At 37.6% G+C, this 13,121-nt stretch overlaps 2 protein-coding genes across 5 annotated transcripts; one reads left to right on the plus strand and one right to left on the minus strand.

Moving 5' to 3' along the window:
* Window positions 1-646: 646 nt before the first annotated feature.
* Window positions 647-6,067, plus strand: LOC147399886 (LisH/CRA/RING-U-box domains-containing protein). Its single transcript, XM_086445445.1, has 7 exons — window positions 647-1,061; window positions 1,325-1,519; window positions 3,565-3,687; window positions 4,475-4,660; window positions 5,212-5,345; window positions 5,478-5,664; window positions 5,763-6,067. Exons 1-7 carry the CDS (start codon window positions 756-758, stop codon window positions 5,862-5,864), a joined length of 1,233 nt encoding a protein of 410 aa, XP_086301571.1. The 5' UTR covers window positions 647-755; the 3' UTR covers window positions 5,865-6,067.
* A 964-nt stretch (window positions 6,068-7,031) lies between these two features.
* On the minus strand, window positions 7,032-12,316 carry LOC147399887 (uncharacterized). 4 transcript variants are annotated; one of them, XM_086445446.1, is made up of 7 exons: window positions 12,164-12,316; window positions 10,638-10,758; window positions 9,743-9,782; window positions 9,486-9,581; window positions 8,074-8,270; window positions 7,874-7,966; window positions 7,032-7,661 (listed from the first exon to the last, which is right to left on the minus strand). In XM_086445446.1, the coding sequence occupies exons 2-7, from the start codon at window positions 10,748-10,750 to the stop codon at window positions 7,223-7,225; spliced, it is 978 nt and encodes a 325-aa protein (XP_086301572.1). In that variant the 5' UTR covers window positions 10,751-10,758; window positions 12,164-12,316; the 3' UTR covers window positions 7,032-7,222. The 4 variants fall into 4 exon arrangements, with proteins under 4 accessions (XP_086301572.1, XP_086301573.1, XP_086301575.1 ...); XM_086445447.1 differs by having other exon boundaries at window positions 10,638-10,775; window positions 12,164-12,256; XM_086445449.1 differs by having other exon boundaries at window positions 9,743-10,023; window positions 12,164-12,180.
* Window positions 12,317-13,121: the final 805 nt, after the last annotated feature.

The following is a 13,121-nucleotide window of genomic DNA, read 5'->3' on the forward strand; positions in this document are numbered from 1 at the left end:
TGAAATTTCTGTAGGGAAATCGATCCAAGAACAGTAAATAAAGATGCAATCATATTAAGATTTTTAGGTCACACCGACTACACTACAAAGAGAAAATCCGCAATTACAAATAATACTCTTTCACCGAAAATATACATGTATACCCTCCAAGAAAACCTAACTAGGATTTTACATAATACCAATAAAATTATGAAAATAACCTTGGAGAGAACACGTGGCTTGATTAACATTACCTCCCACAAAAGCTCCACAAACCACAACAATTTCATGTTCATGGGATATTGGCAACTCGGTTCAATTTGGTTTGATTGGGTTCTATGGACAATTTTTGGTTTGGTTGTTGCTTAGTGGAACCCACATATGTTTGTTGAGTTTCTATTTGGCCCCAAACCGTACCCCTAACTGTATCTACAAGCTTCCAGTTACAAAGGGTGTGCAGTGCGCACACCGCACAAGATGATCGTGTACTACGTGTTGGTCTAGCCAATCTTAACACTTGGAACTGACAGCAAATCTTTAATTGCTTGGCGCCTTGGCCCATCATTTGGTGAATCTACATATCCCGAAACATGAGTTTGAATCCACGTGGCAAGAATTGGTGTGACTAACACGCTACACAGGCATTTTTGTTAGATCAACAAATACGAAAACATTAACTTTCTTCATGAGATTAGAATCTCTGTTTCTATTATCGACTTCGCTCATCGATTCCCAATCTTTGAATTTTTTATTTCTTTAAATTTCTTGATTAATCCATGGAAATGGAGTCTCTTTCGAATGGCGATTCAGTCTCTGCAGTTGCAGCTGCAGCTGCAGTCGCATCGGTTCCACCATCGAGATTGAACAATCTAGCCGAATCGCTGAAGCTCGAACACCAGTTTTTGAGGGTTCCATTCGAACACTTGAAGAAATCGATGCGAACGAATCATCGGATCGTGGAGAAAGAGATTTCTACTGTGATCTCAAGTGTCTCCGAAGCTGCGAATCGCGAAATCTCCAAAGAAGAAGCTGTTCATCATCTCACTTCACTCGTTTCAAGATTACAAGGCCTCAAAAGAAAGGTAAGTGGTCTTAATTTTTTGTTTGATTTAATGAGAATTAGTAGAGATTTGATACCTAAATCGATATTTTTTATGGAATGAAGAACAATCAGTTGGAAGAGATTCATTTGTCTGATTTAGTGAGAATTAGGAGATATTTAATACCGAAATTGATATCTTATGGCATGAAGAACAATTGGTTGGAAGTGCTTAATTTCTCTGATTTTGTGCGAATTATGAGATATTTAATACCTAAATCAATAATTGTTCATGAGAACAATCAGTTGGAAGAGGGAAGTAGGACGGAACACTTGCAAGCACAAAGATGTCGGGTTCGGTTAGATCACTTAGAGGCAGCAGAAGCCGAAAACCTTTCAGATTGGAATAATACGCGGATCAAGCGGATTCTTGTGGACTACATGTTGCGTTTGTCGTACTATGACACGGCTGTGAAGCTCGCAGAATGCAGCAATATACAGGTAATTTTGCCTTCCTTTGGTTACTGATGGTGCTTCTTAAAATAGGTTATGTGTGTGATTTGTTTGTTAGGTAATTTTTTATGTCTTTGTTGGATTGTATCAATAGTGGTATTCTTAAAAAGCATCTAGTGCAGATTCCTTTCAGTTTAAGCGACTCTGTATGAGAATTAGACTTGTTTTGCTAGCTCCGTGATTGGATAGCGGGTGATTCGTTAGGTTGTTGTCTGGTGTAAAATAGTATCAAATCCCTTAAGATGGATCTAAAATGTTTCCCAAAGGGACTGTAAAACATTTGAACTTTTTTAGGATTAGAGTTATACTAGTGCCTAGTGAAAAAGGTTGGCTATGATTAAGATAAGGTCTTTATGCCCAAATCGTATTCCAATAGAAGTTTGGAAGTTTTGTCATCAAAGGTGGAGCCTAGGCCTAGACGGAAAAAATGGGGGCCTAGACATCCAGGTGCCTAGGCAACACCCACTTTATATAGAAAATGAAAAAGCAGGGTTTTTCATAAATAAAGTGATCACTTTTCAAAATTAAGTGATGAAGCTGACACTGTTTTAAAAGGCCCCTGCTTCGTATGAAAATAAGCACTAAACACTATACTTTGTTTATATGTTTTTTTGATAAGTATAATTTAAATATAAGAAAGAAGGAATACAAAAAACAAAAAGATAAAGCCAAGATAGCCCCTTGGATGTTTATTTGATGGGTGCTAGTGTCACTTTAACTGTTGGTTAATGGTTTTTAATTGAATATTGTGACTTTTACTTGGATATTGTTTGTTAATGTTAATTTTATTGGGGTTTACTTGAATATTGTTGGTTACATAGTTTTTTATTTTTCTCATACGTTAGTTGACCTGCTACCCTTCTTGGTATTATATTGGTAATGGCATGTTTTCATTATTTTTTGTTCTTTCCTTTCTTTATTTCTTTCTTTTTTACCCCATTTTTGCACGACCTTTACAACATATACAAAATTCAAATGTTAAGTTTTTTGTTCCATTTAAGCCCCAGTTTTTTGTTCCATTCAATTATTATGCATGGGAAAAATCGGAATAATCTACATATGATTTTTACTTATAGAGTTTCTAGAGAGTTAATTTGGTGAGTATTAGACTATTAGGAAAGAAAGGAGTCTCGGTTGAATATAGTGGAATTATTAAGATTCGTGACTGGGGAAGAATTTCAACTAGTGTGAGAACAATTAGTGCTGAGACAAAAGATTTTCCAATTGCAATGGGTTTGCACTAGGGATCGACCCTAAGGCTGTATCTTTTTTTTTTTTTTTGCTTTAGTTTTGGGTGAATTAATTGCTCATATTCACGGAGAGGTCTCCTATATGTTATTTGTAGGTGTAATGTTGATTTCCTTCAGTTTGTGGTCGTCTATACATTAAGCCATGCAAGGAAGGCCAAAGCCAACTCCTTGTTTGTTGATCTCCTATAAGCTTTATTGCTTTGTAGAATTGGCTTTGGCCTTTCTTGCATGTTTTAATATATTTTACAGATCTCCCATAAGCTTTATTGCTTTGTTATTCTTTTGGTGTAAAAGGTTTAAGGAATTTAGTGGCATTTTTTTTAAAGATTTCCTTGTTAGATGGGAGAGGGTGCGCAATGTAAGTATGGGGTAACTCCAGCATTTTTTTTTTCCAGCTTTTTTGGCTGTGGCTGCCCTTTGTTAGGTTTGTAATGTTTTCTTTCGGGTGGTCTACTCGGCCTCCGTTTTTTTCTCATGAATGAATTTATCTTTACCTATCAAAAAATATATATATTTCACTGAATCCCTCAAATCAGTCCTGATTTATCAGACCAGATTGAGTCAATTCTGGGTGTGATGTGTTTAATCAGGAACAAAGTATATCACAACAATCTTTTTAGTGGGGCACTTGAGCTCTCATTTTTTCTTTCATTTCAGAAGAAATATATTAGTATTAGGAAATCTGCAAATTGGTGGATCCCATGGTCTTTAAACATACTAATGTATTTATCAATCTTCTTCGAGGGAACAGTTTCATTATATGTAATTTCTGTTTTTTGGCAGGATCTTGTTGATATTGATGTCTTCCATGAAGCAAAGAAGGTCATTGATGCACTTCAGAATAAGGAGGTAGCTCCTGCTTTAGCTTGGTGTGCAGAAAACAAATCCAGGTTGAAGAAGACGAAGGTGTGATATCTTGTCCTTATGCTTCTAACCTCAGTCTTTAGAAATTTAGGGAATTGGTAACCAAGTCAACAAGTTTGCAGAAACTTGCATTATGTTTTCAGTATTATTTCTCTTGTTTTTTTCTGTTCTTGTATTCTTTGTTGATTCTGGGTAGTTAGATTTTTCTTGCAACCATTATACCATACAAATTACAATATCTAACTAAACATTGATCATTGGAAGCTTTCACGAATGAGAATTCATTGATGGGGAGTTTTTATGCCATTCAAGGACCTCTATCTAGTTATAGGGTATTTTGGTTTTTCTTCCAAAGAACATGTTGTATGATCAAGAATGAGATGTTGGAATCTTTTACAAGATGAATAGTTATGATTTCCGCAAGACAAGCCTGAGGTTGCCCATATCTCGAAGTATCTTTACCGCTTGCATGAGGAGCTTATTGCTTTTTTGGGGAATTTATCAGATACATTAAGTGGATTATTTGGGAAAATGATTCTGATGAGTTGGGCTATCCATATATACTGAAATGGACTTGTTTAACATATAGTGTTTGTTAGAGTGACATGCCACTAAGTGACTTATTTTACTAAATTGTAGAGGTAATGCAATCGTTGTCCTTGGGCTCTAGGATTCATGCTAAAATATCATGTACCTGTATAAATCTCTTTCTTTTACTTGCCAGTTTGGATCGCAGGTTTTGTGGAATTCGCTTATATCTGTATTAATTATGTAACACATGTTTGAAATTGTCTCCTGAGTTCTGACTGAATTATTTTCTGGGTGACAGAGCAAATTTGAGTTTCAACTGAGACTTCAGGAGTTCATAGAACTTGTCAGAGCAGATAACAACTTGCGAGCTATCACATATGCTCGGAAGTACCTTGCACCATGGGGAGCTACCCATATGAAAGAACTACAGCGTGTCATGGCAACCTTGGCCTTCAAGAGTAATACTGAATGTGCAACATACAAGGTAAACCTAACTTGTATAGTGTTGTTTATTGTGTGTTTTTGTATATATTACTTCAATTGGCTATGAAAATATCTTCTATTGATTTTCACACTTCCTCTTCATTAGTAAGAGAATATGATTGGTAGTCATCTAGTTTTAGAGGAATGCTAGCAGCACTCCTGCGAGTTGGGAGAAAAAGAGAGGAAGCTACCGCTCGCCCTCTTTGTTGAAAATGCATACATGTGTAGGTATTAGAACAATGGAGAAGTGGATTCATTTTTGTACTTGCATGTCAACATTCTTCTATAATTCTTTATTTCCCCTTCTCTTCTTTTCCGCGGCATTCATGAAAGAGCTGTTGTGTTATTTTGCATTTCTGCATTGTTGTCCATAAATCTTATTGTTTAAAAACTTTGTGGTTGGAATTGGAATTTGACTGAATTTGTTCTCATTTGGCTGGGATGGAGGCATTAAAAAAAAATGACAGAGTTGACATTTTGGTTTTTAACTTCCATGGATGCATTTGGATTCTTTTGCTTAGTGGGTGATTTTGTGTTTATTGTGCTTTGCAGGTATTATTTGAACCAAAGCAATGGGACTATTTAGTGGAGCAGTTCAAGCAAGAGTTTTGCAGGTTATATGGCATGACACTGGAGCCCTTGTTAAATATTTATTTACAAGCAGGCTTGTCAGCGCTCAAAACCCCGTATCCATCTTCAATGATTCATTACTTGTGATTTTCTACCAATGTCTGCATGTCTTTATTAACCAATGATTTGATTGCCCTAGATGATATAGATTTAAATTCTCTGTTGTCCTTTCCCTTGACCTAATTTAGATTCTGTTATGAAGATGATTGCACGAAAGAAGATCCACTATCGCAGGAAAGCTTCCGGAAACTAGCCCTGCCATTACCATTCTCGAAACAGCACCATTCGAAGCTTGTTTGCTACATCACTAAAGAACTGATGGACACAGAAAACCCACCACTAGTCTTACCCAATGGCTACGTTTACAGTACTAAGGTCCAAGTTGTTTAAATCCGTATTTAGGTTAAAGCTGCAAGGATTCGTGTGATTGATTAGTCTTTTATATTTTTTTTTGTGTTATATGTGTGTCACAGGCTCTTGAAGAAATGGCAAAAAAGAACGATGGTAAAGTTACTTGTCCAAGGACGGGTTTAGTCTGCAATTATTCCGAACTTGTCAAGGCTTTCATTTCATAGAAATGCCTTTCTGCACGATCATTCACCACCCTGTTAAACAACGATTTATCCCTAGTTGGGACCTGAAGATATTAGGGGGGTATTTCTAGGGATGGTATTACAAAGAGATTAGCCCCTCTCAAGCTGTAACACATGTTCTCTGTACGAACTTAACCCCAGGTGATTCTTCTAATTCCATGATTTAGTTGAACTCAGATTTTCAACTAACTTTTAGCAAACAAGCTCATCTTCATCATGGAATCTTTATCCCAAAAATTCTGTCCAAAGCTCTTACTAGTCAATATGGTGGTTTTAGTTTAAGTTATCCTCCACATTCATTTTGGCCATAATATTAGAAATTTGGGACTGGGTATCAATTCCCACACTTACCATAAATGATGTGTTTGTGGGAATGAATGAACGATGAAAGGGTGATGGCTAACCTTTAAAAATGCACACTGATCGAATTGAAGCCCCCCCTCCCCTCTTGACATGCATCCCCATCAGAAAACCATAGATCATTTGCCTTGGGATACACAATAAAAAGATTTATGATTCTACATATCCTAAGGCAAATGATCTACGGTTATGTGATATGTCGGGGCATCAGAAAATCATTATTCATCAAATTGAGGGGGGCAGAGTACAAGGCCTAGTTCCAAGTAACTGGTATGCATCAAAACCAATTTTAATTACCCTCTTTTATAAAAATATAAGTGGGTATTGTTGTGGTATTTCCTAAAAATAACACTATAAATTAGAAGAAAAAAAAAAATCGGTCAAGGGCAAAATTTTCACCCAGTTTGGTAATAGTGTAAAAATGGTCACCCCTCACATGGATCCTGATTATAGGCATTCAACTCGAACTACAAGAAAAAATCAGGTAACCAAGAAAGAGCATGTCCAGTGACACCAAAGTCTGAGTGATGAGGTAACGCTTAAGCACAAGGGTCTAACAGTAAAGTAACTAACAAGCCCATTTGCTTTAGAAACTACATCCAGCAAAACCCACGTTGATGTGGGATCCCAAGCGATAGAATATTAACCTACTACAGATGAACATGGAGCAACTTCAACACAGAATAGTTGTTGCCTGAGCAGGATGAGGACCATAAGAATATGGGCCCAATGTGGGAAACTCAAGTGAGAAGGGATATCATGTTCTAACTACACAGCCGATACCAGATATAGATCAACAACCAAAACAATTATGCCAAGAATGTGTACCACACCCACACTCGTCCATAGTACAAAAAGGTTCCATCATAGCGCCGCATACCTCTAATCATAGTTACCAACAGACAGTATTAGAATAAAGTTAAAAAAGAGACTTATAATAGAAGTTGGAGCAGAGAGATCAAAGATAAAGCACCCAACAGTTATTCCTGGGCACTTGAAGGAGATTCACTGCCTCTTGGAGAGGCACCACCACGTCCATCATAGTCATCATCTATGGGGCTCCCTTCATCTTTGGGGCTTGGGCTACGGCTGTGGCCATTCGCTTCAGAAGAGCTTCGGTACTTTCTACCAGCAGCAGGGCTCTCCCTCTCAGGACTGGGACTTGGGCTCCTCTTTGCCTCGGGACTCTCACTGTAGTCCGATCCATCACGCTTAGTATCTTGTCTACGATCTCCGGGTGAAGGACTCCCTCTCTTTTGTGGGCTGTTCTCCTCAGGCGTTGGGCTGCGCTTCCTGCCTTTGGATGGTGGTGGTGAAACCTTCTTTGGTTTTGGGCTTCTGCTGCTGTGACGAGGGCTCCTTGGACTTCTTTCCTCGTGCTCGACACTCTGCTGCCTTCTTGGAGGAGATTTGGATGGGCTGGCAAAAATTAAATAAATAAATAAAATTAATAACTTCAATCAAATTACAGTTACTGCAAAATTGGACCAAGCACAATCAAAGCAATTGATAGAAAAAACACATAAGTAATTATATGTCGTTATGAAATAGAAAGCCGAGATCACTCCCAGTAAATCACTACAACGAACTGTCCACTTAACAATGGAGAAAAATGAAGTGGACTATCAAACCTGTAACTGCGGCTCCGGCTGTAACTTCGACTTCGGCTTCTGCGATGGCGAGGAGGTGATCTTGATGGTGACCGTGAGTAACTCCGCCCACGCCTGTAATAAAACATTACTTAGTCAAGTAAACATAAATAAAAAAGAGATGTCTATATGAAGATAGCATATCATATCACCAAATCAATCAATCAATAAAATTGTAGTACTTGAGTTTCTTTGGACTATTCTGGCAGTTTCTCTCTACATGGCCTCTTTCTCCACATCGATAACACTTGTTTTTCCAGTCTCCCGCTTTGCAGTCTCGAGCCCAATGGCCATCAAGGCCACAATTGAAGCACCGACCAGATCCAGGAGGAGGGCCTCTGCCCAAATACTCTCGAGAGCTTCCTGAACCACGCGGTCCCTACATTCAAAGTCAAAGCACCACCAAGCAATCACAATAAAGAAACAAAGATATGCACACATGATGAAAGAAGATATGATACTGAAACTAAATTTGTGAATCAACGGTGGTGAGAAGATAATTGTTAAGGAGATTACAAACAGATAAACATGAGGGTGAATGGCCAATTTTCCTACCAGGGTATTAAGAATAGGAGGAGAGTGGGCCACACGTTATTCCTGCCAAATATTATATCTGACAGGAGGCAACAACTATGCAAGCAGGATTCATCAATTCAAGAAAGATTGGTAAAGTTCATCAATCCACCAACAGCATTTATTTTCTCATCCCATTCAATAACACTTCTTTACAATTATGATGAGAGAGAGAAGGTGGAATAGAAGTGGTTCCACACCAATATTTGGATTCCAAAGATACCCCCACCTTAACATTTAAACTTAATATAATCACGGTCATTTTGGTCAAAACCAAGAAAATTGTAGCCCATGACCCTAGAATCACGTTGCTTAGTTTTCAAAATTACATTAATATCTTTTTTACTATGTAATATTCAAAAACCCTTCATCAATGTTTTAAACATTGGGACCTAGAATCACGTTGCACATGTCACCTTCTACTGTAGAATAATGAAAATAGCAGCTAAAATATAGAGAGAATTTAAACAGGGTGTCCACAGAACAAAGGCTATAACTTATCACTAACATAAAAACAAGCCGTCCTTGTAAAGCTGTCAATTTATAGGCACATAAATACTTTTTTGTTGTGCAGCACAATCATTCAATGATTTTCTAGTACACCAGTTTCAGCATGGTTAACCAATAAAAAAAGCATAGGGTATTACTTGAGTCAGGTCTTCAAAAGATCACATCAAGAAAAGCTCCACCTCGAAATAGCCAAATACTATTACATTGGAGGACATCAATGACATTGGATAGATCTCTCCATTGCCATGGACTCATGTTAGGTTTTGTGGTCTTTTGGTGTAAACAATTTGAAGAGTTTTAAGGGAGTATTTTTGAGGATTTTCTTTTCAAATAGGAGCATGCTTATAATGAGAGATCATAAGTGAGTGATTTTGGTTAACTTCTGTTGAGGGCTGTGCTGTTTTGTTTCTTCCATTTTCTCTGTATGATGTCTTCTCAACCTCCTTCCAACGTTTTTATTAATAAAATTTATATCTATCCAAAAAAAATCCTCACATGTCCAGAAAATTACCCCTTTAGCAAATTCCACTACAATGCGACTTCCATCAAAATTCCGACCATTTAAGCTGTATCTTGCATCATCAGCATCTCTCGGATCACTAAATTCCTGCAAAAGAAGAGAAGGACAAGGAAAAAAAAACACCAACGAGAAGCTCATATTTGCATAACATTACCAATAGGTAGCACAAAATGTAAAATTGGCAAAAATATGCATTAACATTCTCAAGTACAGAACACCCCAAAAAAAAAAGGTTTAGTTGTACGTACAACAAAGGCGAAGTCGTGCTTCATATCCACATCACGTACTCTGCGGAAATGTTTTCCAGAAACAGTAAGCCCATCATGATTTAAGTACGTAAGGGTATGATACTTCGCCCCTCAGATGAACAAAACACCACTTTGAGATGGTTGCCATTTCCAAACAAACACGCAATAACATTACAGAAAGAATCGCCAAAGTCTCCTATACAATCTGCAAGAATAGCGACCAAATCCACCAAGGGCACCCTCTCACCATAAACCTCCAGGTCGGGCAAAAACCCAGAAACCTTCAACAAGATCATTCAAGTTAAAAAACACGACTCGTGGGGGGTGCAACTTTCTCACACAGATAACATAATGAATAGTGAGCAAAAAACCAAACACAAAACAATGCTTGGCCATGGTTTGAATATCTTCTTCACACCTCATCCAAAGGCATACCCCACCACCAACGACGATTGACCGCTAACCCTAAAATAAACATAATGAGCTGTGAACAGCATCATCAACTAAAGAAATATAGACAAATTGTGACCTAAAGAATGTGAGATAGGCTTGACTTCAATCACCCAAACTCCCATTTCTAATTGAGCAGAAGGATATGACAAAGAACAAATGTAACATATCAGCTAATCATGGTGGATTGGATGCTAGAAATTGAAAAAAAAAAAAGGGCCTGAAGAGTACATTCAAGTGGTAACAACAATATAATAAATTCGGCCCACAAAAACTGGCTTATTATAGATGAAGGTCTGGAATTGGAAAAATAGCAGTGAAAAGGAGCAGACAGATGTCTGGCATTTCAGCATCCAAGCACAAGACAACAAGAATCCAAATAGCATTCATTAGGATGACAGAAGCACAAAAAATTGAATATTTAATTGGGAAGTGATTTGACTACCTTCCATATCTGCTGAAGAGGTCTTCTAGATTACGGGAACGAGTCCTCGAGGACAAATGACCAACATAGAGGCGTGTGCTACCATGGCGATCACGATCATCATATCGAGGCATTTTCCACTCTGCAAAAATCAAAACACTGTTTATGTTTGTCATAAGTAATATTATAAGAATCGTGCTGGAGTGACTTTAAAATTTACATTGATGACAAGGAGGTGCGAACATCTATGGTTCCGTACACACATCCAAATCAGCGAAGTGTGAATTGATGTGTAGTTTAAAGTCACTCCAGTATTACTCATATTATAAATTCCTTTGCAAAATCCCTTGGGGACTATGACTCTAGGCTAAACCAAAAGTTAAAATTAATCAAATGTATTTGAAACAAGTAAATAGACAACATTCTCCCAAGAAACACCTTCCCACAAGGAATAAACTAAGGATTTAGGATCCATTTTGGGAGGATTGCTGATGTGATTTCTCAACCCTTTGGTTGCAATTCCCAATTTTACATTTTTAACTCCTCAAGGAAGGAGTTTCCCATAAGCAGATTCACGGGTGGGATTCGGGAAGCTTCAAGGATTAAGAGATTTGAGTCCATTGCTTCCCTTATTGGCAGAATCTCTAATGTTATCAACCTCCATGTGGAAGAAGATTACTAAGTTTGGACTAAGGTTTCTTCTAAAGTGGCTTTATTTATCTAGTCTGCATGCTTGGGAAAAATCCAAATGATGGACAATATCATGAATCGATGGGAACTTTTATCGGAGCAAAGTCTTTCTAGGAATTTAGAGGAACTTTTTTCAAGACTTTTTGTTCAAATGGGTTTCATTATGTGACTCATAAATCTTTATTTGTTGTTGTCTTGTTATTCAGTTGTGTAGTCTATTTATGCATGCTCAGTGTTTTAAAAAAGTTATGCCTTGAGGCATGAGGCTTAGGCTTCATGCCTGGAGGCTAAAGCCTCAATCCACCATTAGTAAGGCTTACGCCTTAGAGGTATGAGGCATACGCCTCAATTTGGTTCGGCCAAGAACCAGCTTTCAGTAAAAATTCAATCCATGTGGCCAAGTCTGATAAATTTTCCTATAGAGAACCTCTGGATGCTAGGTCTAAAAAAATGCAGTCTAAGATCATGCGCATGTAACAAACTGTAACCCTAAGATGATCTCAAACAAGAAAAACTAAAATTTAAACAGATCTGATCGTCTTTGACAAATTCTTTCCAGCTTTTCTAAGATCTCAGATCCCCCTACAAGAACAAAAATCTCAACCAGAATCATTCAACCTTACTAAAACTCCTCAAGAGTTCACAGATCTTCCATTACCACACAAAAAAGAAGAAACCTAGAGAGAAATTTCCACAACTTTTTTTACGATCCAGTAACTGATAACATGGAAGTTACAGTGGAATCGCGATAACAAATTCTGGATAGAAATTTTAAAAAATTGTTCAAAATCTATCAACAAAACCTAGAAATCAACAACCAATCGAACCCTTATCAGCAATTGAGGAAGAGTTCATACCTGATCTGAACAAACGCAAACTCGGATAAACCCTGACTTCCTTTCGCGTGAAGATTCCCTAGGTCTCTCTCGTCAATTTATAGGACATAATGACCTAAATGTCCCGGACCCAACACAAAATGACTTAGAATGTCCCAAAACCAATGTTTTAAAAACAGGACCGAGGATTGGACCCAAAAAAAAATTCAAACTGGTCGGACCCAGTCTAACCTTCATTTTTTTTATTTTATTTTATTTCTTACATGATATAAAATTATCTTTTGATCGTAGGAGTCAAAAATATTTGATTCTTGAGATTAGAAAACAGTATAAATCAATGCAATCCAATCCAAACTGATATCCAATCCAAATCAACCTGATCCAAAACCATGAGAGGGATTAAAGGGGTTCGGCTCCTCAGAGGTACCGACCCAATGAAGGAGTCGAACCCCCTCTATTAATTACCTTAAGTGGTTCGGCCAAGAGAGGCAACCAAACCCCCTTCTTAATTTTCTTAAGAGGTTTGGTCGAAAAGGCAGCCAAACGCCACTACCTCATTAATTTGGTTCAGCCTAGTGACACAGTTGAACCCTCTTTTAACTTTCCCTAAATGGTTCGATAACGCCTTGTCATCTAACCCCTCTTCCCTTCATACACAAGTGGTACGACTCTTATGAGAGCCGACCTCTCTCTCTCTCTCTCTCATAAACGTAGGTAGTTCGACTTCTCCATTGAGAATCAACCTCTCTCTCAACTTTGATCCACTCGTCAATTAAATTTCAGAACACAGTTCTACTCCTACCATTGCGTAATCTCTCACTACAATTGTTCAATCATGGAAGTGAAAAAAACATTGTGTCTTAAAGAACTATAGCTACAAATTTGATTGAATCAACTCTCGAAGAATTAAATAATTACTGAATTGAAGCAATTAAGTAATTAATGTCACTAATTATGTAAGTTACAAGAACTATGAGAA

This window comes from Akebia trifoliata, chromosome 6, assembly GCF_017979445.1.
Source record: "Akebia trifoliata isolate Shusen 1 chromosome 6, ASM1797944v1, whole genome shotgun sequence".
Lineage (NCBI taxonomy): Eukaryota > Viridiplantae > Streptophyta > Magnoliopsida > Ranunculales > Lardizabalaceae > Akebia > Akebia trifoliata.